Genomic DNA, 26,665 nt, shown 5'->3' on the forward strand with positions numbered 1-26,665 from the left:
TTGCTCTACGCCGTGCGTTCGCTCCCCGTGAAAGCACGCGTCTGTCGCGCCCTTTCACTCGCACTTACAGCATACGGCGCGCGGCGACGATTTCATAGCCGTTGGACGTCATACGGAACCTTACGGCGACGGCGATGACGACGCCGACGGCAGAAATACGCTTTGAGTGTCCATTTAATTGCTATCGCAATAATAAAAACAGAAGCTGCAGCCGATGTTTACGTCGCCGGTGGCGGAGGCGCGCAGATTCCCGGTCGTCGATTGGCCGTGCGGCGGGCGGTGCGTCGGCCGAACTGTCGTCTACTTCGGACACCTCTCGCGTGACAGACGTTCTACGGCACTGGAGGCCGGTTCGCCGTTACGGCATGTTTGCCGCTAGCGTGGACGTGCTATTATAGCGAGCACGGCAACTACTGGCGATGCTATCCATGCTATGTCACTGGTGCTACGTTTTTCAAAAGTAGAGACAACAAGCAAAAAAAAAAAAAAGAAACACTGTATATATTGACACGTATACATGTTTATCTTTCACCGGTGGCCGCTTTCCACCGGCTAACAAATGTTACACGTTATCGCTCGGCGCAGGACGCGCCTGTATCGCAAGTTTCTAGAACGTTATCGATGCTTCTTTCCGTTGCCTGTTTTCACCGACGCTTATGTTATCTGATTGTATGACCGACGCGAATTGTGTAGAACTTTCTGGAAGACACGCGGGCATCAGGGATTAATCTGGAACCTTCGATGACTCAGGTATAAAAGCCGACGCGCTTCGCCGCTGATCAGATTTTCGACGATCGCCGACTGTGTTCGCCGCTATCGTTGTGCTTTGAGTGTACCTTGCTTTTGTGGGCACAGGTTCGCCCAATAAACAACCAGTTTCGTTGTACACAGTTTTACGACTGTTTTCTTCAGTGTCACTACTACGTGACAATATTATTGTTATTTTACTAATTTTTATTGCCCAACACAATCCTTATGTATATGTTTGCACTAGAGCTACGGACATTTTTTTATGTCGTTTTAAAACTACAAGAAGTCCTTTCGCAAAACTGGCCGTCTAAATTCGGTGCCAAGGATCTGGCCACATTGCGTCACGCTTGAACCAACGTTCTTATTGAAATACGTCGAAGCCGAGTCTCTTGTGGTTGAGAGCCGTCAATAAACCTCGTTTCTTATTGAAATACGTCGAAACCGAGATAGCCGAGAGTCTCTTGTGGTTGAGAGCCGTCAATAAACCTCGTTTCTTATTGAAATACGTCGAAACCGAGATAGCCGAGAGTCTCTTGTGGTTGAGAGCCGTCAATAAACCTCGTTTCTTATTGAAATACGTCGAAACCGAGATAGCCGAGAGTCTCTTGTGGTTGAGAGCCGTCAATAAACCTCGTTTCTTATTGAAATACGTCGAAGCCGAGATAGCCGAGAGTCTCTTGTGGTTGAGAGCCGTCAATAAACCTCGTTTAATTCTTATTGAAATACGTCGAAACCGAGATGAGTCTCTTGTGGTTGAGAGCCGCCAATAAACCTCGTTAAGCGTCCACGCCGCGTACGTGCCGCCGGCCGTCGCCGACGCCGAAAATCCGTCGAAAATCGGTTCCTTGTAGTTGGGCCTTAAACGTCAAGAGAAATGTGCGGTTGCACATTTCTCACGGTTGCTTCTCGTGTTCGCTAACACGAGAAGCAACGTCTTCGACGCCGTAAAGACGTGAACTTTATCACATCAAGTTATTGCCGACGATCACCAAGGTCAGCGATAAGCTTTATGGAAGTTCGGTTAAAAAAAAAAAAGTGGCGTGGTAATGCAGCGGCGTTCCAGATAGCTATTTCTGACTGATAATCCCGTAGCATAAACTTAACAAACGTCAGTAAATAAAAAAAAAAAAAAAAACTCCCCGTCGGGGAATCGAACCCCGGTCTCCCGCGTGACAGGCGGGGATACTGACCACTATACTAACGAGGAGAACGGATATAGGTGCTTTATATTCTCATTATATTCCAATTATGCAGTAAGCTTCGTAAAACGTCATTTCTGAATTGTCGGGTTTTTCAGGAATGTTCGGAAAACTGCCTCATGGAACACTGGCTGCAAAATTGCCGTTGCAGCTCGAAGCTGTACGGCCTGCGACACGAAAGGCACAGGGACCTGTGCGACATCTTTGATCACGGTAAACATCGCCCCGCGGCGCGGTCTTTTCAAGTTTGCCTTTTGCGCACTTGCGTGCGAGCTATGTTTTGCTGCTGGTGGATCTAACAACCGTGTTTAGCATTTGCTGTTTGCTGAACGTGTTTTGCTGAATATGAATTGCTACCCGTTACCACCGACGCATGAAAAACCTAGCAAAGCGGATGTGTTGTGGTTGTTTCGTGCACTCGGATGTTTCCTAGACGGCAGCGTATCTCGATTCGTGTTTGCCACAGATTGCAGACTCCCTGCGCAGTGCGAACGACCGACAGTTCTCTGCGCTTAAGAAACGTGGCGTTGTATCTATTATGTTTTACAGGCTGTGGCGTAGCCAGGAATCTATTTCGAGGAGGGTGGGGGGGGAGGGGAAGCAGCTGTTCTCGCACGTCGTTTTATGCTGAAATGCACGTGCCCAATGTGCCCCCCCCCCCCCCCCCTCCTCCCGGAGATGCTCGTTTGCCGTTACGGCACCTGTAACCAAGTCTACAGCACGCTGACCCAAAGCTAACTACATTCTTAAACAACTGTTATTGCGTACAACTTTCTCCTTAGGAAAAAGAAATACTGCGTCTTTTTTCTTCTCTATCTTGATGCTGCGCTGAGCTGAATCTCTGAAAGACTGCCACAACACGTCACGCTTTCTTGCAGTGCAATGCACCCACCTGATGAAGGTAGGCCAGTGGAGACCAAAGTGCCTCGCGAGCTGTACCCAGCCTTGCCAGTAAGAGAAGCACAGCTGCAATTCAACCTTCAAAGCGAGTGACGTGTCTGCTGTTCGCTGCAAATACGCCTTGTTCAAAGTGTTATGACGCATTTATATAAATCGTATGCACGGCGTAGTAGTAACGGCTGCACCGTCAACATGACCACCTGCTTTTTGAAACAATGCACCTCCCCCAGGCTCTGCGGCACGCAATTGTGAGAACCAACATAAAAAAAAAGAAAAACCAGTTTAATAATGTTAACCATTGTGCATATGCCTTGAATAACTTCTGATCAGTGCAACAGCTTTGAATAATATGTGCATATGAGTAAAACGAGTTGGAAGGTAGACTACAGGGCCTTTGTTTGCCCTCAGTGCCACTGTCTCGTCATGTAGTGTGTTCACTTTTTATTGTTTTACATCAGGCATATTTTTCGTTAGGTCTTTGCAACTATGCGAGACATGAAACAGTCGATGTTCTCATACCTGACACTCCTGTGAATAGTTTTCGGCATGTGTGCGTGGCTTGCACGGAGTCCACATTCCGTGAACTAGACAATGTCAATTTAATAAGTGAACATTCTTAATCTGTTCTGCAACTGTGTAACTCTTCACGATTCTGAACATGCAAGAAATGCAGAGAAACTGACAGAACTAATTGGAGCCTAAAGGGGATATTCCTGTGCTGCACCACCTTCATAAATATTCACGGGAGTCCCAGGTTGGCTATAAGTGACCGAAGAGGAGTTAAGAGCACTAAAAGGGCACTAATGATGCATTTGTTAGGTCAAGCTAAGTTCGCTAATTAGACTTAAGGAATGCAAAAGATACCACATCTTACCTAAGAGTGGGAGCTTGGCAAACCAGAAAAACATCAAGAACAAGAGACAGGCGGCGACGCTACCTTGAAGCTACCATAGTAGTTCTCCAGCTGTGATGTCATGGATTCTGACAGTGTCCGCTTAGGACTAGTTAACAGCTCGTTGAGAAACAAAGATTACATTGCGTTTCAAACGTACTCAGCTTAGAGAGCTCAGATTTATTTTTTTCTGCACGAAACTACTTTGAAATTTGAGATTTCACAATGACGCTGGACGCTGTAGTCAGGGTACCAAGTTCAAAAAACGTTTTACCTTCGTTTTCTCTGCCAATCAACCTTCTTTTGCCAAATATTTGAAAACAGACTTCTGAAAGAATATTTCACCAGCCCAAGCCTATTTAGTGTTTCTGTTTATAGTCCTTTTAAAAGCACACAGGGGACGTTAAACGAAACACAAAAGCAACAGAAAAAATGGGTATTCATGTAGAGACAGGCATCTCTTGAAATACTACCGCAAATACTCAAAGCTAAGATCAATGTTGTCGCACTGCATGGCCTTCCCATTCACAGAGACCCCACCACCACTTCCCCCAATTAAGATTAACAAAACAGAATGTTGTAGCGTGCTGTTCTTTGAATATTATGACGGAAAATGGCATGGCATGTGACTAGCCATTTAAGTATATATCTTAACAGGTAAAAGAATTTCTAATGATGCACTTCGGAGTGACAAATTAACCTGCATTTTACAGGGAAATAAGGTACAAGACCTACTCTAATGTGGTAGGCAAGATAAAGAAGAATGCTAGCAGGTAAGAGTGAGTACATGGTGGCATTATGTCTTTTGAGTCAATGTAAGCACCAAGTTTCCTTCACATTAGTCACAAGATGTTTGTTCTTCACAGACTGAACGCTGTTGAATTAGTCATCCAGATGGGCTCAGACAGACGAAAAACAGTCCGTGGCTATCCGAGAATGGAGGTGAGGTTTCCGTCCAGCACCCTCAAGCTGGTCTCCATTTTGGATGCACTCCCTAGTTGTGCAACCTCTATGTGCCAAGAAAATAGCAAAGGCTTGTCGGCAGATGAACTGAAATAGTACTTGCATGTATTTGAATAGCACAAGATGCAGTAAGAGTAAACATTGCCAATGTGAGAAGACAGAAGAAGGCAAAGACATCTTTGATATACTTACAGTGAGTTGTTCGAAAATTCAGGTACAGACCCCTTCACTGTTGTGTAGAGCATGCAACTGAGTGGCCTGGCCCTCTAAGGAAAAATGAAGGTGTTTATCAAGTATCGCTCATAAAAAGCAACGAGCACAGTGCGATTACATGTGCGTGGCCGTGGATGCTCCAGAGTACCTGCCTATCGTAGCTGTCACCCAGCCGTTGGCATCAAACACAGAAGCTGGCCGTTTGTGTGCTCTACGTAGCAGTGAGCAGGTCTGTACATAATTACCAAGTGGAAGATATTGCTAATTCGCATTCAAGCAACACAGAAAATGCACGTCTCTAGGTAGAAACATTTAATAGAACGCACTCTGTCACACATTGTGAAAGCCTGTTTGGCTTTCCCATTGGAAGTACATGGTAGTAAAGCAGCTTCCTGGGCAACTGCTTCATATATGCAATATCACAAAGCTTTCATACACCAAGAATACTACTAAATATTAAAGATCTATGGCTCAAGTATAAGTAAAAAGCCTTCCAAGAATAAAAGAATCCTCCTGCATCATCACTCATAATATATTATGTTTTTTTTCTTGGGGGGGGGGGGGGTTGAACATAATGAAAGCTCAAGGGCAACTGACAGTGATCTTAGATTAAACCAGATATGAAAACGTGAGGTACTTTGCAAAATGGTAGACCCAAACAATCTTATTAGGCACTGTGACTGTTCAACCACCACGAGAAAACTGGGGATTGGGAGATTCAGACTGATATCTTGGCGACAGATTTAATCCCTACAGCTCCGAGAGTTTAGTTTACTTTAGTTCTGTTCAGCAAGGCCTCCTATGTTTTCGTAACCCCGACTTCTGTTGCCAAAACTTCAACCCTTTCGCACTACTATCTCACAGTGGCACTGCAATAGCTATTAACCACCATTGTGTTATCGGATACATTTCACAATTAATCGCAACCTTCTAAACAATAAAAAATGTTACACAGTATGCAGCATTTCTAATAATGCATTTTTGCATATATAGCATAGTATAAAAGGCATTTTTCCTCCGTGTTTCACCGGTTTAGTTATCAGAGGGCTATTTGCAGCTATAGACACCTCATGGTTGCAAAGCTCAAGGAGTGACTAAGCCAAGCCAAGTACTTCCTCGACCTTCCCATCAACGCCATGTCATATGAAGCAACTGCTACCAACCTCACAGATACTAGCACGTTCACCTCTGGATGACGCTTTAGAAATTCTGCATACATGAATGTCAATGCTGGATGTTTACATGCCACAGAGTGAACTATTTCAAAAGTGCAATCAGCGAACCTTATGACGGGTATTTTCTGTCTGACTAGATACCAGGCCTCATCACCTACGTTGAAGGCCACATTGGCATGTGGCTCGGGCTTTCCATACTGGCCATCTCGTCAGGCCGTCGTCAAGTTTCACCAAAGAGTTGTGCAGCACTTGTTCTCAACCAAGTGAATGAAAGTTGACATATAGACGAGTGAAATGGGACGGCACATGCACTCGCATAAAAATACAGGCAGAGAGTGCACTGGGAACACCAAACTTCCAGGGAGCAGAGATTAACAGCATTTTTTGGTGGGCAGAGTGTATAAAGGTGATTAAAAAGAATTTTACATGCACAGCAGGCCCGATGTTGCGGCAGTGGGGGGAACATACAGGTGTAACAAGAATATATGTAACAAGCTATGTTTTCCAAGCACATTCTCGCTGAAATCTATACTTAAAACACTCGTTTGTCATTCAAACTCTGTTATTCTGTCATGTACACTACAGCACCACTCACTACTAACGACTCCTGTTCTTCGACTGAAGCCCCAGAACGCTCAGCTATCATTTAATAACGATTTGAAGGCCTCAATAAACAAAAAAAAAACAATGTTGTCTTGCATATGACGTACTTTCGAAAGGACCGAGTGGGCATGTGCGCATTTGGCAGTTAACAGGGTATCTGCCTTATCAACCCAGGGCAGTCATGCCCTATAAACAACCATGACGCTTGGGGGAACGCTATCGCACCAGATAAGCTACTACTGCCTTCTACGAGTGCAGAGCCTTATCAAGAGCGGGCCAACACTGTACAGGACACGCATCTATATATCTGCGCAGTGTGTCGAAATGAAAACACAATCTAAACAAAAAGGATATGCACACACACAAATACTGCTGACTGGCACCAACAGAAAGGTTTAGCTTTACGCAGGTACCATACAAACAAAAAAAAATTGCCTCCAAATACGATCTTGAGAAAGCATGTCAATATACAGCTGTGCGGAGCATTGTCAGTTTGCAATACATGTCAAGCTGGTGCCAGAAGCAATAGGAGTTAGCACAATGAACTGCATTGCACGTAAAATCCTATCTACTAAAGCATATCTCCTTTGTTCTCATATTTTACACATTGCACATGTTAAGCATCTTGCATGTTGACATCTTGCACTGAGAACGACAGCATCCATTAGATAAAAATATGTTACGAGATTTTACACTCTATACATTTGTCAGACACATGCATTTATTCATGTAGGCACCAGTGCGAAATAAAAAGCCATGGTAAAAAAAAAAATTTTGTCGTTTGCACTGAGAGGCACGAAGATAGCTCAGCAGCTTACTAAAGCTGCTGCCTATGTCGAAGGCTTTCTCTCTTTGTCAGAAATTGATAAAAAACATTCAAGTTTAAAAGCTCTTTGTAGCTGCAGCTCACTTATGCCCTTGTTCGGCACAAGTAAAAGTGGCCCTGCCACTATTGTACGAAGATCTGTTGTACCGTGGCTCACGAAGCAAAGACAGAGGCACTGTCGGCTGTCACGTCTGCCCCAGAGCAGAGCACCATTCCCTGCTCCTGCTCCTTCCTCTGACGCCTTCGCTCACACTTCGGGCAGACTCGACCGCTGTCTTCGATGCAGGTGCGGTGGTGCACTGCAAAGCACGCACTGCAGTGATAGGTCGCATCTGTATCGAAGGCATAAATGACAGCAGGGTCACGGCAGATTTCACAAATGAAGCCCTTTGCTGCACACAGGTTGCAGTCTAGAACGTGGCCACGGGCAAATTTGATCGCCTTCTCTAGAGCCCGCTGCAGAGTACCTGACGGCACCTGTAGGAGGTCAAAGGTGGAGTACAGGTGTATGTGCTCGTACAGGTGTTCCCTAGGCCAGATGAGCTTCCGAAGTGCACTGGACGCCGCTTCAGAACACGTCTGAAGGTAAGGCCGCAGGAAACCCAGCTGCGAGCGAAGAACTTGCGTTGCAGCCAGCTCGGGAACAGCATCGTACAGTGAAGGGTTCAGTATCCTCAGGTCTAGCAGAGGCTCGGCTTCATACTTCTTCAGCAGCTCTTTAGCCTCACGACTGACGGGGTGCTTGCGGAAGTCCCAGTTGTGAATTATGCGGGCGGGGATCACATTCGACTCGTTGCCGCTACACTCCGGACAGTATGAGTAGCCGTCGTAAGAGCACACAGAGCTTGCGCCGTAGATCATGCCGATGGGGCAGTTACAGCCCCGACAGGCATATCCCTGCTGGTCGAGGCCTTTCTCTTGCTGAATGTGGCCCATCAACGAGAGCAGCTGGTTTGTCCGAACGTCAGGTGCCCTCTCTGTCGGAACCACCTCGAAGTCTGCCAGGTCATCTAGGGAGTCTGCACTGGAACGCTGGTCTTCAGCCTTTACATTTGCATTGCCAGGTGCAGCCTAAAATGTAAATACGAAGAGGTACGTATCATCAACACATACTGTTCCAGTAAAAACATTGACAGCTGATGCCAAAGCTACGTTTTAAGTGAACATTAAAGTGAAAAACATTTGTGAAGGCAGAATAGAACTTGGAAACGATTTTTCCAATATCATGAAGTTGACAAAGACTTCAAACGGACATTTATTTCTGGCCCACTGCTCCATGCCAGTGATAGGCTTAATACACATAAGAATGGTGTGTGGGGTCCACGAGAGACGAGACCCCACAGCGGGTGAACTCAAAAGATAGTATCTTCCAAAAATAAACTATAGGCAATGGTAGACCTTGCCTGGCTTTCTGTGCATGGTCTGATGGCCGACGTGATGAGGTCCCTCATCTCTGGCGTTCCACACACCTGCTGGTTGATGTTCTGCGTGTAGCTCAGCACGAGGGAGTCGTAGCTCTGCTGTTCCAGGTCATCCGAGCCGTCCGACTTGTCGGCAGTCGCACCTGGCGAGCCCACATCCTCGTATTCGTCTTCGAACGGAGAAGACCAACCCTGGGTCGGGTCCAGCACGTTCCCGAAGGACCTGCGCGACTCGTGCGGGAACTTGTCGAGCACGTCGAAGTCCGGCACCGACGCCGGCGACCCGGAGACGTCGGCCGCCGCCACCGCGCTGCCTTCGTTCGTGTCGAGGTTCAGGGTTCGCAAGAGTTCGCGCACTTGTGCCGCGGTGATGCTGCTTCCGGCCGAAGCCATGGCGCCCTCTTGTTTGGGCGAAGACGGGGGTTTGATTTCGATCACTTTCGTTTGCTCCGGCGGCGCATCGGGGTTCGCCTCGCTCGCAGAAGACGCGCCGGCGCACGTTGCTGCAGCAGCAACGGGTAGCGAAGCGCCCGCCATCGCGACGTCGACGCCGCTGTCGCTACCGCAGCCGACGCTGTGCGCCAGCTTCTGGGACTCCGAGGGTGGCGGCTCGCTCGCCTGGATCGCGATGGAGGACGTCATTACACGGCTCGAGCTCACGGACAGCTTGCTACGCATACGCCTCGACTGGCCCGCTTCGTTCTGGAAGAACTCGGCGACGTCGTACGCGGGCATCACAGGCTCCATTCGTTCGGCGGACTTGAGCAGGCCGGCCAGCTGCAGCGGCATGGTGTTCCAGCAGTTGAGAGCGGCGCAGTTCACGGGAAGCCCGAACGAGTAACCCGAGAGGCCCTCGAGGAACTGCTTTACGATGTCCGGCTGCTCCCGGTCGGCCATGTACGCAGTTTGGCGATAGTAGCAACGCAGTGTCTTCGGATCCTGTATCATAGCCTCGACGTAGCTGACAAGCAGGGACTCGTTGAGCGCGAGGCGCAGCCACGCTCGGCAGCGTCCAATGTCTGTGCTGATCTGGTTGAGGCCGGCGATTTGGGCTAGGACGTCCTTGTGCGAGTAGACCATCGCCACGGGCCAGAAGTCGGGCGTCGGCAGCTTCTCGGTGGAGTTGTTGCTGAACACGCTGGACATCTTCTTGACGATGTTGTCCTTGAGACCGTGGATGAAGATGGCCTCGAGACAGAAGCAAACCCTGGAGACTGCCTCGCCGCCCGTGACGACAGGATCGGCGTTGACGAGTTCTTGCTGTAAGTCGCGCACGCAGCCAGCGAGTTGTTTGGTCAGCGAACGCTTGATGACAATGTCCCGCGCCGCTTCCTCGATGGTCGGGGACGTCGCCTTTTTCCAGAGCGGAACCATTTTGACACTGAAACCCACGTCCGAATTGCTGAACGCGAAGCCAAGTGCGAGGGCTGTTCGGCGTTTTACTTAAACGTCCCCTAACAATATCAAACCCCGCATGTCGACGACGCGAGCGTGTTCTATTTACACTGCGCCCATCTCTGATTATCGGCCAACCATCTTCCAAACTTTTTCGCGCACGCTGCGCCCTCTAAAAACATTGATGTTTCGTTTTCTTTCAGCGCATATTTAAATAAACAAACACACAAAACATCTATTTACGTCTTTTAAAAAATGTATTCGCAACTATTCAGCAATTTAAGGCGAGCAAAAACTACCGTTGTGTTAAAATGTGCAGAGTTCGCAACAGTTTGCAGCGTTTGCAGCTCGGTTGCATTAGCACCAATGACAACAGCGCTTCGTCGGCTCTGTGGTGTCATGTAGTGAAGCCAGAGTCGCCGAGTGGGTCGAGTCGCATCGTACATTGGATGTGCCGCGCAATTATCGCCAAACATTCCCATCTGTTTTGTAAAAATTCCCGAGCTCTCCGTTGTTCTGCCCCCACCGCCAACACATGCGGCGGTGTCGCGATCTCGTTGCGCCGCGCAGGTCGCGGTGAAAACGTCGCATTTCGCCCGCGGGCACCGAAGAGGCACCGCGCGCTTTCACGGACGTCGATGGCTTGAGTGTCAAACACAGCTGATTCAACTCGCCGAGGTAAACACGTCGTAATGCCATCCTTCCTGCCCAACTTTTTCGACGCCGCTGCTGGACTGCTACCTCTGAACAAATACCGATACTCCGGAAGCATGCCTGGTAAATCGCAGCTTAATTAATCGCATTGTTATTTGTGCGCGGTGCGCACTTATCTGAAACCGTACGATCGGGATATCAGATAATCGTTGCGTCCACGTATACGTGTATCCAATAAACCCGAAACGACCGCGTATCAGTCGCTCAAGCGTCGCGCATATTAATTGTATACGCGGGCAGTCGTGCGTGTATCATATGGTATGCGTCTTCTCCTTTCGCAGAGATGTTTGCTGCGACGCTCTTGGGCGGCTACATTGTAACGTCGCTGATACTCTTCAAATACCCGCACCTTTTGCATCGAAGAAAGCAGTTGAAGTTCCCCTGTCGACATATCAGCCATCGCGGTGGTGAGTTTCGCCGTCGAAACTATATCGTATGACGCGCGATATACCAGGTTATGTAATCTTTTGGTGGAAACGAACTTACTATGCCGTTGTCACACGGTGAACCAATCGCGATAGAGACATTCTATCCCGATTGGGCTTGGTCGCGATCGAAAGTGTCAATAAGTGCTGACTAGCTAGACACCAATTCATTTTGTCGCAGATTTTAAGAATGACTTTCTCGAATTTGGTTGCTGTATAATATATATAGCACAGGAAAATTGAAGCTAAATGATATATGACCGGTCCACAATTGAGACGTGTGCTCTAAGTTGAACAATTAAGGGTTAATTGATGAAACAGTGTTGATATAAGCTATCAATGTGTGATTTGTTGTGAAAGCATATATAATATGTCCGCCTCTTCAGGTAATCCAGCTGCAGTTGATATGTGGCAGAATTGTGCTATGTGTACCTGGCGATTTTTGATAACTGTTTCCAGTTAAAAAGAAAAAAAAAAAAGACATTTGGTTTAGCTGGTGCTTTGCGCTCCTAAAGCAGCCAACACGATTGCATATGTGACCCTGACCTCACCTGGCCCTAGCACTCTTCTGTTGACCACCTCCTAACATCTCGCTTGTCCAGGATCAGCGGAGAACTTGGAGAACACAATCTCAGCTTTCAGGCAGTGAGTAAAGTACACAAATCACATGCTAATTTTCCTTTAAGCTACATAACTCTAACTTGGTCACTCTGTGCAGCGCGTTGAAGGTTGGCACAGAGCTCATAGAACTGGACGTCCAGCTGACAAAAGACGAAAAAGTGGTCGTCTGTCACGACTCCATCCTGCTGCGGTGCGCAGGTGTAAACAAAAGCATATCGGACCTCAACTACGAAGTAAGCAACCCATTGCTTTCTTTCTATTTCCAAGGTAGATTCAGTCATTGCCACTGTAGGCCACCTCAAGCATTGCATCTATTTCTGGAAGATTTTTGAGCAAGTGCAGCTGCTCAAAGTTTTATTTTTAATGAAATTCATGACAGAACCAAATTTCCTCATTGCCTGGCCACAGCCTGCAGTCGACATGTGCACAGCCTAGGTTTCACACACAAAGTATAAATGTCTGGATTCCTTGCTTCCTGGAAATTTAGTTTCATTATGGGGGCGATTGTAGTCTCAATTGCACAAGTACGTAGCTCCCCTAAGCAGAAGCAGGTAGTTTAGGATTTGGTTAACAAACTCATTATTAATGTCTGCTAGCAGCTTGAGTCAATTTGTGTGATGATGGTTATGCAAGAAGAAGAGGTGTATCACATTTGTCATAGGGACACTTTCTAGCATGTGTGAGTCAATGTGCAGCAAGTTCAGTGCAGGTCGAGCACTGTTGCACCGTCATTTTCTAGTATGCTTTGCTTCACTACAGCAGTACTCACATCATGGTTTCCCTTTTTGATTGCACTTAAAAGTTCAATGTGGAGTCGCTTCAGTAAGGCTCTTGACCAACCATATGCACGAGAGGGCATTCGCTGGTGTTCACCTAACGAAGGTGTAGTTTTAACGGTAGGACACTATGGTCAGCTTTGGTCAACTGTGCACCTACAGTCTTGAGTAAAGCTATACACAGCTCATACTGAAATATTTAGCGCGCACAATCAACAAGGACACAGTGAATGTGGCCACACGAGCGCTTATGTGTCCACCTTCACTGTGTCCTTGTCTATTGTGTGCGCTAAATATTTCAATATGAATACGTACCAAATCGCCCAGCTATCAGTTCTACTGCTATACACAGCCCTTGTGTATAAATTATTACTAATTAGTTAGTTATGCATTGCATTTTATTTTGTTGTGTTCTACTTCATCCCAAATGATTTATTAAAGCCAGTTTTGAACATGTAGTGCGCAGCTGCACTACTGTTTTGACCACACTTCCTGAAAACTATGAGCACGTACAACTTCATATCATGTGTTGAATGTTGAAACATTTTTTCCTACGTAGGCCTCCCGTGTGTAGCAAAGTGGCTTTCACATGCTCTGTTTTGCTATCTCACCTTGAAGTGTTAAATGTCATGTTTGTAATGTTTGATGGAATTAATGTTTCGATCTGCTTTTTTTCTTTCTGCTACTTTTTGCCAGGAGCTTCCACCTTTGAAGCCAAGCTTACAGGTTGATTTCTGCAATGGTAAGCTATCCACAGTTATTCTGTGCAAAGGCCAGCAGTTCATTCGCTATAGTAACAAAAATGTGTGATTATAAATGTTAGCGGCCGGCTAAAAGGAAAAGGTGGAGGGGAGGGGGAGGGGGGTATTTTACGAGTGCTTTGCAGATTGTGAGGTACTTGATGCAAGGCCAAAACACCTGTGCAGAGCAGGATGTGTCTCAGGGCATCCTGTTGTGTTTTTGAGTACTGATGTCAATGTCCTTACTTTCCTTTTATACTTACTCTTATTTCTTTACGTTCTACGTGCAAGCAGCATGCCCCGGTTGAGAAATTGACAGAACTACAAGCAGTTATACATCAGCAACGTCCAGGTATCAGCGAACGTCGGCTACTAACTCACTCAAAATTATCTTCAAAGCCTGCAGTGCAGTGTCTGTTTGGTGATGTCCATTGATCGTTTTTTATGCAGTCTGCTAAATAAGGGCAGTAGTGTTTCAGCTTAATGCTAGTATTGCTTGTACAGTTAATCAGTGTACTATCGGCGCCAAATGAAACGCGAGCAGCGGAGCACCTAACAGAAGGTTAGGCGGTTGACCGCACTGCGCGATGATGCTCCCCCCTTTCGTTTCTTTTTGGCTCTCCTTTATTTCAAAGCGAGAAACGAAAATCAAAGAAATCAGAAGTTAAAATGTCACAGCATAGGGCAAGTATTATCGCCAAGCGCTGCGAAACCGTACGTTCTATCAGCGTCAAATGAAACTCGAACAGTCGTGCGTGTGGTACAGTTTGCTCAGTCATCATTATTGCGCCGTCATCTTTTGTCGCTTTCACATAAACGACAACCAGAACGGAAACGAAAATATCGCAGTATAGGGGGGGGGAACATCATCATGCAGTGCAGTCAAACCGGATGTGCGCTCCTGTTAATGGTGACGAGAGGAGGGTGCGCACTATACCTTCCGGTAGGCGCTCTGCTGTTAGTGTTTCATTTAACGCCAATAGTACATGCATAGCGCTTGCCACGATGGCTCAGTATCCGTGGCATTTTACTACTCAGCACAAGGCCGAGGGTATGATTCCTGGGCTTTCTTCCTTTGCCTGGGCATGTTATGATCGATGACCAGAGGTGTTCGGCAAGGCTCTGCAACTTCTGAAAAATCAGACTTTTTGAGATTGCCGAGGGTGGTGAGGTACTGCAAGAATGTTGAAAACCTTCAGAAGCTTGGAAGAGGTCCGCCTGATTCTGCCTACAAGCATTCTGTACCTAAATACCTTAAACCCCGTTTCTTGTTGCTCCTTGGTTTCCTTTGTAGCCTTGTGTTACTGCTGGATGGAGGACAATTTTCCGTTCCACGAAACTTTCTCCGCTCTACGAATTACGGTTTGCAACTGCTGGAGTATTTCCTATCCAGCATACTAAACAGGTTTAAATTGAGAGACGAATCTTCTTGTGCTCATTGAAAAAAATCAAATAAAATGCTGCATTAAATGTACTGTTTAGTAACTTTCCTGTATAGTGTAGAGAAATGCTTGCTTGTAATGTGCATCTGTAAGCGTTGTAGTTGTTTACCGTTGCTCGTTGCTGTCTGTGTTTTCACTGGGCGGTGGAGCCAGTCAAGGTGCCGTAATGCAGGCTTTCCCCCACTATCCCTTAGGGTCAAGAAACTTTAGCCGAAAGTCAGCACCTTGCCTTGTCCCTGCTTCCTCGTATACAGCTTTTTTGCACTGTTTAGCTGCAGTGAATTCAAGCCGACTAGCTCTACTTTCAATGCTCCCTTCAATCTTGCCACTCATGTACGACATTGGCATGTACCGGTATAGTAAAAACAAACTTCAAATCCTTGGGAATTTCTGCTGAAACTGATTTGTTTGCTCACTGCTGCATCATTCTTCTTTATTTTCATCTGCCATTTCCTTCTTCTTTATTTCAATCTAACTTAGAGAACACCAACTTGTTTCACTGGCTCATGCTAGGGTTTTGTATTCCATAAAGGAAAAGCTTTTTCTGGGTTACATGCTGATTGCAGATAGTCGATAGTGATTGTGCTCAGGAAGGTCATGCATATACTTTGCAGCTTTATTTCTCGTGTGGTTGAGTGGTGGGAGCTTTAGTTAAAGAGAGTGTGGGTTCGGGCTAATTGGTAACTCATGGTAACAAATTAACGGGGATAATGAAAGACGATTATGCAGAACCCAACAGAAACAGTGCTTAACTTCCAACTACTACCTAATTTTCTTTCGGATAAACATGATATATAACAGATGCAACAAACATGCAATAAAGGAAACATTGTATATAGGGTAAAATCATACAAGAATCACAACGGATAAAACGGGATAAAAAGGGATAAACAGGATTTAAAAATGGATAAAAAGGAACCTGATACCGTCTCTTCAGTGATGTGACCTGCGCATGTAACACTGAAAAATTGTAACACCTTATAAGTTTATAAAGAAACTGAGGGTTCATATGTGTCACAGCATGTGATTTCAGTGACTGTTATAATCTCAGCTGTAAGCCAGCTTCCATTCTTGTCAGCAACAGAGCAACATCCAAACTTGGGTTTACATTCTTTGCAACGCCAAACCAAATGCCCATCTGCCTTACTGCCTTATTAAGGTGAAAGCCTTAGATGGCTCGTGGGTTGAAAATTGACCGTCTGGAAAATTCAATGGCACCAAAATTCATGGTGCCACCAACAAAGGTCGTGGGTTCGAGTGCCTTAACTGCACCTTAATTAATATAGAGTTAATTAAGGCACACGACCTTTGGTAGGAGTCGAACCCACCACTTTCGGTGTTACTTAAGGTGATGTTAATTAAGGTGCCACCAACAGATGTCATGGGTTCGAGTGCCTTAATTAACTCTACCTTAATTAAGATGGAGTTGAGGCACTCAAACCCACAACCTTTGGTGTTACTTAAGGCAAGGTAATTAAGATAGAGTTAATTAAGGCACTCAGACCCTCAACCTTTGGTGGGAGTCAAACCCACGACATTTTGTGTTAATTAAGGCACAGTTAATTAATATAGTTAATTAAGGCACTCAAGCCCACAAACTTTGGTTGTAGTAGAACACTCTACCTTTTGTGGGAGTCAAACTCATTTTCCTTTGATGTTAATTAGGGCAAAGTTAATTAAGGCACTTGAACCCACTACCTTTGGTGGGAGAAAACAAGTCGTAAGAAGTAACAACGCATTCGAATGAGAATGTCAAGTAATTTAATGAATGTCTCATGAGCACGCAGGCTTTCGCCTTCATCTTCTTTAATGTATGCTAAAGTGACTGTCAACTTTTGTCTTGTTCATGGAACAAGTCATTGGACACCATTGAATTTCAGTTCTATGATAATGTCTATGGGCATGGTCTATGTTGAATGTCGGGCATTGTAACTCTTTTTTTCATTGCAGGTGCACCAAGTCCAGTGTGCGAGGATCGAAAGATACCTCTGCTCAGCGACATTTTTACCCTTTTTCCAAGTGTGCCTGTCAACATTGACATCAAGACCAACAATGACAAGCTTGTGTACAAGGTGAGTCTCTAAGGGGCCTTATGGATTATTTGCACAACTATGGTGTAGTCCGTACAAGCAGTTTTGTGACTTCATAAGTCAATGCACCTGCACCCTTCTTTAACAACAGGTCTGCTTTTTTCAGGTGCACGAGCTCATCAGAGAGTTCAACAGAGAGGACATTACAGTGTGGGGAAGCTTCCACCATAGTGTTGCCACCAAGTGTTACAAGCTGGTGAGCAAACGTTTAATAAAGCTTATCACAAGTCAAGAACAAAGTTATCAGCTCATTGTTGCTGGAACAGCTACAGACAGCTCTAGGCAATGCCCGGCAGGCTAAATTCTTTGATGCACATGCATTGAAACTTGTGCAAGCATTTCCCAGGAAGTCGTGCTGTAGGTTAAAAAAAACGAGCACAAATATGTGCACCTTTAAGATACCTAGAGTCTATGAAAACATAAGGGTTTGGAGATTTCAGGCAGAGGGTGTCAAATGCCTGTGGAAGGGTTTTTTCATACCACAGTCTATGAACCTCTAGGGGTGGTCTAGACAGCTCAAGGAGGGTACATAAAAGCTGCCCTAGTGACATGATATTGGCCGGTGCAGTTTGTCAAAAGAACTGGTACCAAAACGTCTGACAGAGCATTTGCAGTGACCTGTCTTCAGGAAGCCATGTTGTCGACGTCTGGATCAAATAAAGCACGAGATGCAGGGTTCACTTAAAGCCCCACTTCAAGTTTAAACTGTCTTGAAAAGAAGGTGGCCCTCAATTTCAGAACATGGAATCATCTTTCTCTCTGTTCACTCTCTGAGAGCAGCAAAAGTTGCTTAAGGTGTAGCTTTACACGGATGAAATATGACGTGTTTTAGCTTTTATGAACTCATTATGATGTCTGGTTTCCTGTGCATGGCATATAATAAACTCCCATATTTGAGGGAGTCCATGCATAACCTATGAGAAAGTGAAAGGGTCCCTGACATCTAAGAGATCAATAACTATTACTCCAGCACATACTTCTATATTAGGAAGATATTTGCAGCTATTGTGTGAGCCTTGTGTGAGCCCTTTCAGCAACTGAGACAAATATCATTGTGCAATATTTGACCTGGGGAAGCATTCACACCACAGTCTATCTACTTTTAGCTTTAGTACTCATGCTTTCATTGGCAAATATTCCTCTGGAAGTGGGTTCACAGCGACTGCCTCTTTATTAGGTAATTTTCTTATCTTTCCTTTATCTTATCTGGCTTTCCCCCTTTCCTCATCCCCAAGTGTAGGGCAGCACAACTGGGCATGGCCTTGGTTAATCTCTCTGTCTTTAATCTTTTTTCACTTCTCTTATTTTTTCTCTCTCTCATTCATTAATCAGAGACTGACATCGGTGCACTCAAAACTCTTATGAATCTAACTTTTTCACTGAGAACTGGTTGTGAGGATTAGGAACCGAGTGTCCAAAGTATTAATTTATAAGGAAAATCTGAGTACTAGTATTTGCACATCCCTTGTTATTCTGTGAGCACTGCCCTTTATTACATTAATGAACTTTATAGATATTATCAAATACTAACACTTTTGTGTAGTATGAACCAAAGGATGCCCAATTCCTCCGACGTAAAGTGACAAAATTTTGATCCTCCACTTTATGTGGTAAAAAAATGTGAGTGTATTCAGCACCATGTGTCTGTCTGTGGCTCACAGAATCCGCAGGTGCCGCTCTACTTTTCGGCACGGTGTGTGGTCTACCTGCTCCTGCTGACCTACAGCGGGCTACTGCCCTTCGTACCACTTAGACAGTCATGTCTGGAGATTCTCCTGCCTGCAGTGGCTAAAAGGCAAGGTCTTTCTTCCTTTGAGATTTCCCCGTTAAAAACTGCACTCCTACTCACTTTTGCTTGATGTTCGATGTTTTACTGCCTCGGTTGTCATGCTATCACACAAGTAGTTAGCAGTGCTACAGTGACAGTGTGAGGGAACTGACGATCTAAGACAGTGGTGGTAGCCAGGATATTACCGTATTTCAGAAGAGGTGGTGTTCCAGCATGCTAACTAAGCCCATTGCACACGTATACATGTGGCAGCCTGGGAATCTCAGAGTGAAGGTGCGGGGACCCGAAAACTTATTTCACTGACGTAGCTGTTAGGACTTGTTGCAATCCATACGAGCAGTGAATGTCTAGCCTGTTGCAGTTGATGACAAGTGAAGTAGTAGCACGACATACTTGTGTGTCCTGTTACTTCGTCGATTTTCCTTGACTGCAACAGGCTATGCAACAGGCTCACATACTCTCTGGAACCCACCCTCTGCCTACACCACAGAACTGAGAGCAATTTTTTTATATTCTAACAAGTACCCCACTTTTTTTCTCCCTTGTGCTAACTGCCTTATGTCATAGACATTCACTTATGATTTCTTGTTCCTTTTGTTTCTAGATGGATGAGCTTTCAACTTTCTTGTAGGTAGTGGGGTGGGGAGTGAGATGCTGTCAAATATTTTTACTCAGAGTAATCTTAGAAAGGCATGGCATCTTCTTTAGCATCATTTCACTACAAATAATGTGGACGTCACAAAAAGCTTTACGTTATATATCAACCCTCTGCAAAACTTTCAATTCAGCTTCCCTGTACATGTACCAGAAATGTTGTCTGTGTCCACCTTTAGGGAAGGACTCGAGGCTTAAGTTCAATGCAGCGCTGGATTGTTTCTGGGGTGACTAAGGTTCTTGCAAGTTCACTGCATGTATAACTGCAGCACCACCATGGCTTACCAGTGCGCACCAATCTTCCCCCTGAAGAGTACTGGCCATGTCACTCACTTCATCAGGAGAGGCAAAGGTGTTTGCGGGCAGGGACCAGATGTTAGGTGGCGCAATGCTGCTCATCATTTTAAAGCAAATACCTTACTTTGGCTACCATGCATGGTTGGGTGCTGCCTGGGCATCTTGCCCGAGTGGAAGGGCGCATGCTCTCGTGCGAGGGCTAACGCATGTGTTGCCCAAAGCCAACTAGCTCTTTTGAGATGCGCAGAGCTTTTGTGCGGGAGCTTTGCGGCATCCAAAGGTTTAGGTGCTGTGGTCGGTGTCGTGTTTCTCTGCAGCCAAGGCTGAGGGTTGCGGGGTGTGTTCGGTGTCAAAATTTGCCGAACCGCTCTTGTCGAGATCTGCCATCTCGTCTTGCCAGCTCGCCACAGCTTTGCTTAGACCGACTCCCACAGTCCGCAGGATCTGCATTATTCTTAAAGCAAATCGTCACAGGAATATCTGGCTTCCATGGAGTAACTACAAGCGGAGAAGGAAGCATGCAGATGTTCTCTTGCCATTGTTGTCACTATGTCGGGATTCCGTTGTCGTCATGCAGTCTTGGTCTTGCCGCCATCATCATCTGCATCATCATCGCGCCGTCACCATTGTTGTTATCACTGTCATGCCAGAGCTAATGTCGTTAAGTATTCTTTTTTTCCCATGCACTATTATGAATTGCTACAATTTACCTCAGTCGCTACTAATCAGTATTGGTTCCATTGACCATCTGAATTATTGACATCATTGTTCCTTTACTTCGCTTAAACTGTATTGATGATTCACTTCTACATACGTATATTCTTCACTTTGTTTGTTTTTGGAATTCCTTCATTACATGAGCGAGTGTTTATTTTCCGTGCTTTGCTCTCGCAGCTGCTGGACTGGGTTGGTATTCTGTGCACTGTTAATTTATTTCTGCTAATGTAATTATCCTTTATTATTATTTGTACGCCCTTCCTGCTTGGGCCACACCAGGGCCTGCAGTATTGTATAAATAAATAAAATACCGTCTACCAAAACAGGTCAACGATAATTTGTGTTGCCATCGTCAAACCCTGTTATCAGCGTCAAGAGTATATTTCAGAAGTATTGCTAGTGTGTCCATTTGCTTTCTGTGGTCCACATAAGGTATTCGCTTACTTTAACAATCATCTTAAATGGTTTCTGCAACAATTTTTTACTTCAAGAATGCCCCGCACCACCATTGTGAAGGTGTGTCTGTGAAACAGGAAGCTACCTTGCAGGAGTTTGTGAATGATGCATAATCATTAGGGCTCTTCAAAGCATAGTCTTTGAGAATAATCTCTTCATTTCTTTTTAGTTGCAAGAAAGGAATTTTGACTGATTGGTGGATGTGTTTGTGCATGATGTCTAAGGACAAGAGAGAGAAATTGATGTTAGTGCAACCATCCACCCTGCAGGAATCCCACGATGATGGAGCAGCTGAAGCAACCAAAGTCACGGTTCCTCTTCAGGTTACTTGACTGGTGTGTATTACCTTTCAGTCATAGCTGGCAGTTCAAGTACAGCGGAAGGAATCGAGATCTGTTATGATTTTTCAAGGCTTGCTAACACATAAAAGCAATGTTGCTACCTACCACTGAGATCCTGCAGTTCAGGTGGTGGGCTGGGTAGCATCTTGTTAACAATAATTGTATTACTGCATTTTTTCCATACCTATTGCTAAACGAGATGCTAAACTAATGCTAGACATTGCTGTAAGTACGGGGTGCAGTGTGTAGTTTGTTTTGCTTAACGAGGTTATTTGTACAAGTTGCAAAAAAAAAGTTGAACAGATATCCACAGTAAAGACATTGTTGGGGTTTTTCTATGAGAAAAGCATGTTACCTTGTGCTCCTATGTGCATGAATGGTTATGCTCTTGAAGCCAGAACATTGTGAGTGAAGTCTTAAATTTCAAGCAGTTGTCTTGGCTCTGTAATTTGGTTTATGTAATGAGCTGAGCTCAGTTTTCAGTTTCACCTATCAAAAGCATATGCGTAGCTGTCAAAATGGCACCAGTTGTCATCTAGACAACTAAACGCACACCTGCCAACATTTACGATTTTTATCATAAAGTGCCAGCTTTTTAGAGCTCGTGTACAATCGTTGTATTGGCACGAATAGGTTAACGACTTTTCATTTGCATCAAGTTTAGGGCGAAACTGATTTTGGAATGCAGTAGTACAAACACACTCGCTTACCAGTTTTTCAGAACCCCATTTTTGGGGCCCTTTGGTTATTGAAACCTACCAGCAGCAGCAACTTGTAGAACCAATACATAATGGGAACCAAAATTTCAGCAGCCGTTACATGCATACTTCATAAATAAATGCCACACACATTTCGGTTTTTCTGTTGCCGGATCATTCTTGCTTCAACTATAGAGCAGAGTGCTTGTGAGCAGCGTGTTTACAGACCAAAGTCTGTGAAGCTTTAACCAACAGTCAACATGTTCACCAATGAAACAGCTTTCAGTACATTTCACCAAATTTTTGTATTTTTTGGCTTCTAGCATAGTATTTTTCATTTTAAGATTGGCAAGTCTATGAATGGTATACATGTTTATAGGGTTATGGTTCCATTTGTCTCATGCTTGCTGGTGTTCATAGCTCCTTCTGTTTTTCATTTTGGCTCAAAGCCAATACATGTTTTTTTTTTTTTGTTTCTGGCAGGTTGGTTGTGAGAAAGTTTGTGATAAATCATCTTCGAAAACGAGGCATTCCGGTGAGTTGACGCTATAACCTCTTGGGTGCAGTGCGGCTTCCTGCATAATGTTTGCATAACAATATACTAATCCTTTGTAAGAATGATGCAAGACTGGCATGTACTACCTCGTAACGCTTTCTGCAACACCTAATGACCTAATAATGTTTCACTGAATCACTGTGTTTCTAAACTGTTAACTAGTGTGTTCTGTTATTTCCAATGATGCTACTTTCTCCGTGCATTGTTTGCAAAGCCATTCTTACTTGCGTATCTTCGTTAACTTTCCCATGTCTCGCAGCCAAGGGAAAAATAAAATTAGAAGTATAACGTTTAAGAGTTTAAACACTAGCTGTTTTATTTTTCTTCCTTAAACATTTCAAGTAACTTCTCTTGTAAATGAAACAATGTGCCGAATGGGCTGTAAAATGTCATGCAGCCGTACTTATGTCACAGTGTGCCCCTGTACAAATTCACCGACTGTACTGGCCGTTCCTTTTCTTGCGCTTAGAAAAATGAAGGCCGATTCAGTAAAATCGCAAATGTCCTTGGTTCTGTACATTTACGATAGTTATAGAATTGCACTGCAAGAAACACAATTAAAGCTGCTCACGCCTTGTATGTTCCGAGTGTGATGCACAATAATAACTCATCTGTACGACTGCTGCAATTAAAATCAGTTTGTCAATGGTTAGCATGCATTGTCGTAGACGTAGTGGGCTATCCACACGATACCTAGTATGATCATAAATCTTGGCTGTTTAAGACAAATCAAATTATGATGCGGCTAGAAAGTGAGGTTTAAGTGTTTGCTACTTCGATGTTCTTCTTTCCGAGTTGCTTTTAGAGCCGGTGAATGTTTATGGTTAAACAGAGTTTTCACCCTCATTTTGCAGACTTACTTGTGGGTGCTCAACGAAAAAGAAGACTTTGAGAGAGCATTTGCCATGGGTGCTGCTGGTGTGATGACAGATCGCCCCACGTTACTCAGAGAGTTCCTTGAAGAGAACCCCCATGTTGGGAGCTGAGGGATAGAAAAAAAATCTCGCGCAAGATTCTCACTGCGACAAAGAGAACACTTCGCTGCCATTTTGTAAAAGCTTTCGCGGTTGGGTGGGGAACGAGCGCGAAAGTATTTATGCACAAAAAAGATATATATATCAGAGCTACGTAGCCGGTCTCGGCCACATCTACTTTTTCACATTCGAAAGTACGTGACACCCAGGTGCATCGCCGTCTTAGAGGCGGGGTTTTAGCTAAACACTGCTCGCTCTATTTTACCCGGTGAAACCACATTCGTTTTTTTAGCCTTCGGGCATCCGAAACTTATCTCCTTTCTTTTAGCTGAAGCTTTAGTGAAGCATAGCGCAGCTTCTTTTAGTCAGTAATGTTTATCAAGTCATTGTGTAGTCACCCGAACAGAGATAATATATATGTTTATTTGCGAGTGCAAAGCGCGGCGCTATTTATGTAACATGTTTGTGTGGGAGTTCCGGTGTCTAGTGGCTGTTATCGTTAACCGTGCCAATGTGAAGTTGCCGTTTATTTCTCGACCTCGTCTTTATCACGGGCTTCCCATCTTCAAATCGGTGCACTAGTTGACCCTCAGAAACAATGCACACGCACACACACGCACACAAACATTAGGGCCATGGTAGATGTTTTAATACACTACACTTTGTATCACATTTACACGCCTATGTTCTGAGTCAGGGAAAGAAAAAAAGAAACACATTTACAAAATACAGTCCACACAGCCAAAGGGAAGAATGTACACGTAGCACATATTTACAAAACAGGGAGATTGACCTCAGACTCAGAATGCGCATACCAAAGAGTATTCGAACAAGTCTCTTTTTTTTTTTTGTTCCTTATGAAAATGGCTGTGCCTCCTGTTTGTTGTGTATATATATATATATGTGTGTGTGTGTATGCAAGAACATAAAGTGAGTATGAAGAGATTCTGAAATTTAAAAAAAAAAAAAAAAAGGTTGCTTGATGGCCTCTTGTATTTCATTCCTAACAATGCACGAGACATGCAACTACGAGACACAATGAATGGCGTACACCTTTAACCTTGGCTATGGGGACACTAGAGTGACAGATTAGATTGGGTTGCGTTGGTAGATTATTATGGTATTGAAGTTGCAAATGGCAGTTTTATCGTACACTTAGTGTGAAGGGGAAAAAAAAAAAGGTAAGAATGAAACGTGGCAACACGATGTTGAAGTTTCTGCGATAGCTCCTCTACAGTTTGTCTGATTGTAATGTTTGGCCAAGTCTAGGCTAGCTCTTTATTAATAAGTGCTAAATCGTGTTTGAAAATAACAATAGCAAAAAAAAATGGCAACTCCTGTCTTGTCGTGTACAAATAGCACTCGCATATAGGTGAAAATGCCCGAAATCGGTGTCCTCGCTAATGCTGCTTGTGGCGTTGTTTGAGCATGATCATAAAGGGAAGTTTGGCCTTCAGTTTTACCATTAAGAAGGAATCTTTTTCCATGAAAGGACTGCAGAGGCAGTTTTGAAGAACTAACCTACTACTACATCAGATTGATACAACACTGCTTTATTTGTCCCTTGAATAATTGATTTTGTTATCCTCTCCGTGTTCATGTACGCAGGACTTGCTGCAGTTACTGTACTTTCATGTGTTTACCTTACTCCTACACATAATTTCATACAACTCTCATGGCTTCATACAAAAACAACTGCCCACATGTCGGCATAAAACAAAGCTACAGAAATAATTTGTTTATAATGAGTCGTTAAGCACTGCCATGTTGCGACAAAGCTATTCAAGGCAATATGTTGCACATTCAAGCAAGGCCACATTGCAAGGCAAAATAAACACCTAATTATCGTCGGCTGATGTTCCTGGGCAATTTCTTTTCTTGCCCATATAGCAACTGCCAATAGTCATGTAAATGATGCATTATGGTAAAAAGCATAAATTACCTTTGGTTGTAAAATTGAGAAGAGCTTAGAACACACAATGCTTGAAATGCATGTTGTTGGAGCTCAGTTAAACGGCACTAAAAATCAACAATAAACCAGTTTAAATATGATAGTATTTCGATGCTCTAGCACCTATTTAATGTAGAAGTGAACAACTAACGGACAAAACAAAACCCAAAGTTCACTTCATTCACCATTGCTCGTAAAACATCACCAGTACTTAGCATGATGTCCCAGATTTCATTATATATACTCATATTTGGACTGTTTTTGTGTAGAAAATGTTCTTTAAAAATGCTAGGCTGAGTCCCTTTAAATTACAATGATGCCCTTTTTTATTCTACAAATGATTTACTAGCCCTGCACAGATGCTGTCAAAATTCCTCATGTCGTGCGGAACTACTAGTACAGAAACTATAAACTTTGAGGTGGCGTCGCCACCTGTGTTTTCCTTTTGCACACTTTTCTTGCTTGCCAATTAAGGCTCCATTCATGGACCTTTTTGGTACTCTAGAAGCGTAAAAATACCAATCCACCTCTACGCTTTCTCTTTAGTGTTTCTTTAAATTGAGGCACAAGCTCGTCTGCGCACGACAACATTCATCACATCTCGTGGTAGCGTGCCTTGCACACATACATTTGAACAGCCTCATAAATAGTAACATAGTAACTCTCATCACCTGTACACGGGGTATGGCAAATGTTGGCACCACCAGTGGTGCATCTTTGCTACTCCACAAAGTACCCAGTCTTTTGCAAACATAGGGCTTTGCTCTCGTCTGTCCATGCATCATCACAGAGCTCGCCTGTCCTAAACACAAACAATATGCCACTCAGCATTCCGACACTGCAGTCTGTGAACCGTCATCAGTACCTATGGACTTCGGTTTTCTCCGCACTGTCGGACACAGCGTCTCTGTTTTGCGATGAACCATCGTCACTGCTTTCACTGCTAGGCTTTCGTTCTTCTACAACGTTCGTCTTTTCGGCGTCGAGTGTTAAGGCGAAGCCATTGCTTTCACCAACGGCACCACGAATGATGTCTCCTATCCGGCCCTTCTGCAACCTGTGCGGCTTCGCCGCTATCTTTGGAGGC

General features: G+C 44.5%; 5 protein-coding genes and 1 non-coding gene across 9 annotated transcripts in view; 2 read left to right on the plus strand and 4 right to left on the minus strand.

Moving 5' to 3' along the window:
- The window catches only part of LOC119445104 (pyridoxal kinase), a 58,135-nt gene extending 55,248 nt beyond the window's left edge, over positions 1–2,887 (minus strand). The window contains exon 1 of the mRNA XM_037709427.2: positions 2,842–2,887. The gene's annotated coding sequence lies outside the window, so the exon portion shown is untranslated. The remainder of the gene's footprint in view (positions 1–2,841) is intronic.
- Trnad-guc (transfer RNA aspartic acid (anticodon GUC)) lies at positions 1,886–1,957 on the minus strand. Its single transcript has one exon. It is a non-coding gene; the product is annotated as a tRNA-Asp (tRNA).
- LOC119446358 (uncharacterized) lies at positions 1,893–6,370 on the plus strand. 2 transcript variants are annotated; one of them, XM_037710771.2, is made up of 5 exons: positions 1,893–2,162; positions 2,828–2,900; positions 4,455–4,514; positions 4,608–4,683; positions 6,230–6,370. In XM_037710771.2, exons 1-5 carry the CDS (start codon positions 2,069–2,071, stop codon positions 6,368–6,370), a joined length of 444 nt encoding a protein of 147 aa, XP_037566699.2. In that variant the 5' UTR covers positions 1,893–2,068. The 2 variants fall into 2 exon arrangements, with proteins under 2 accessions (XP_037566699.2, XP_049520050.1); XM_049664093.1 differs by lacking the exons at positions 1,893–2,162; positions 2,828–2,900 and adding an exon at positions 2,914–3,097.
- On the minus strand, positions 5,213–10,494 carry LOC119446355 (pleckstrin homology domain-containing family M member 1). Its single transcript, XM_037710767.2, has 2 exons — positions 8,925–10,494; positions 5,213–8,592 (listed from the first exon to the last, which is right to left on the minus strand). Exons 1-2 carry the CDS (start codon positions 10,314–10,316, stop codon positions 7,675–7,677), a joined length of 2,310 nt encoding a protein of 769 aa, XP_037566695.1. The 5' UTR covers positions 10,317–10,494; the 3' UTR covers positions 5,213–7,674.
- LOC119446357 (lysophospholipase D GDPD1) lies at positions 10,065–24,542 on the plus strand. Of its 3 annotated transcripts, none has more exons than XM_049664092.1 (11): positions 10,065–10,204; positions 11,333–11,458; positions 12,079–12,121; positions 12,195–12,330; positions 13,570–13,615; positions 17,006–17,127; positions 17,252–17,341; positions 18,807–18,940; positions 21,328–21,393; positions 22,581–22,632; positions 23,508–24,542. In XM_049664092.1, exons 2-11 carry the CDS (start codon positions 11,335–11,337, stop codon positions 23,637–23,639), a joined length of 945 nt encoding a protein of 314 aa, XP_049520049.1. In that variant the 5' UTR covers positions 10,065–10,204; positions 11,333–11,334; the 3' UTR covers positions 23,640–24,542. The 3 variants fall into 3 exon arrangements, with proteins under 3 accessions (XP_049520049.1, XP_037566697.1, XP_037566698.1); XM_037710769.2 differs by lacking the exon at positions 10,065–10,204 and adding an exon at positions 10,702–11,114; XM_037710770.2 differs by lacking the exon at positions 10,065–10,204 and adding an exon at positions 10,702–11,015.
- The window catches only part of LOC119446354 (tetratricopeptide repeat protein 28-like), a 98,729-nt gene continuing 96,318 nt past the window's right edge, over positions 24,255–26,665 (minus strand). Inside the window, 1 exon segment of the mRNA XM_037710766.2 lies at positions 24,255–26,664. Coding sequence (XP_037566694.2) covers positions 26,588–26,664 — 77 coding nt within the window. The 3' untranslated portion in view covers positions 24,255–26,587.

The sequence above is a fragment of the Dermacentor silvarum genome, chromosome 3, assembly GCF_013339745.2.
Source record: "Dermacentor silvarum isolate Dsil-2018 chromosome 3, BIME_Dsil_1.4, whole genome shotgun sequence".
Taxonomy (NCBI): Eukaryota; Metazoa; Arthropoda; class Arachnida; order Ixodida; family Ixodidae; genus Dermacentor; species Dermacentor silvarum.

Excerpts from the sequence above, each read along its gene's own strand:
- LOC119446358 (XM_037710771.2), top strand. The coding sequence starts at position 2,069 with ATGGAACACTGGCTGCAAAATTGCCGTTGCAGCTCGAAGCTGTACGGC. Across the intron at positions 2,163-2,827 it reads GTGCGACATCTTTGATCACG|TGCAATGCACCCACCTGATG; the intron begins GTAAACATCGCC and ends GCTTTCTTGCAG. Across the intron at positions 4,515-4,607 it reads ATAAAGAAGAATGCTAGCAG|ACTGAACGCTGTTGAATTAG; the intron begins GTAAGAGTGAGT and ends TGTTCTTCACAG.
- LOC119446355 (XM_037710767.2), bottom strand. The coding sequence starts at position 10,316 with ATGGTTCCGCTCTGGAAAAAGGCGACGTCCCCGACCATCGAGGAAGCG. Across the intron at positions 8,593-8,924 it reads GACCATGCACAGAAAGCCAG|GCTGCACCTGGCAATGCAAA; the intron begins GCAAGGTCTACC and ends TTTACATTTTAG.
- LOC119446357 (XM_037710769.2), top strand. The coding sequence starts at position 11,030 with ATGCCATCCTTCCTGCCCAACTTTTTCGACGCCGCTGCTGGACTGCTA. Across the intron at positions 21,394-22,580 it reads CTCTTCAGGTTACTTGACTG|GTTGGTTGTGAGAAAGTTTG; the intron begins GTGTGTATTACC and ends TGTTTCTGGCAG. Across the intron at positions 22,633-23,507 it reads TTCGAAAACGAGGCATTCCG|ACTTACTTGTGGGTGCTCAA; the intron begins GTGAGTTGACGC and ends CTCATTTTGCAG.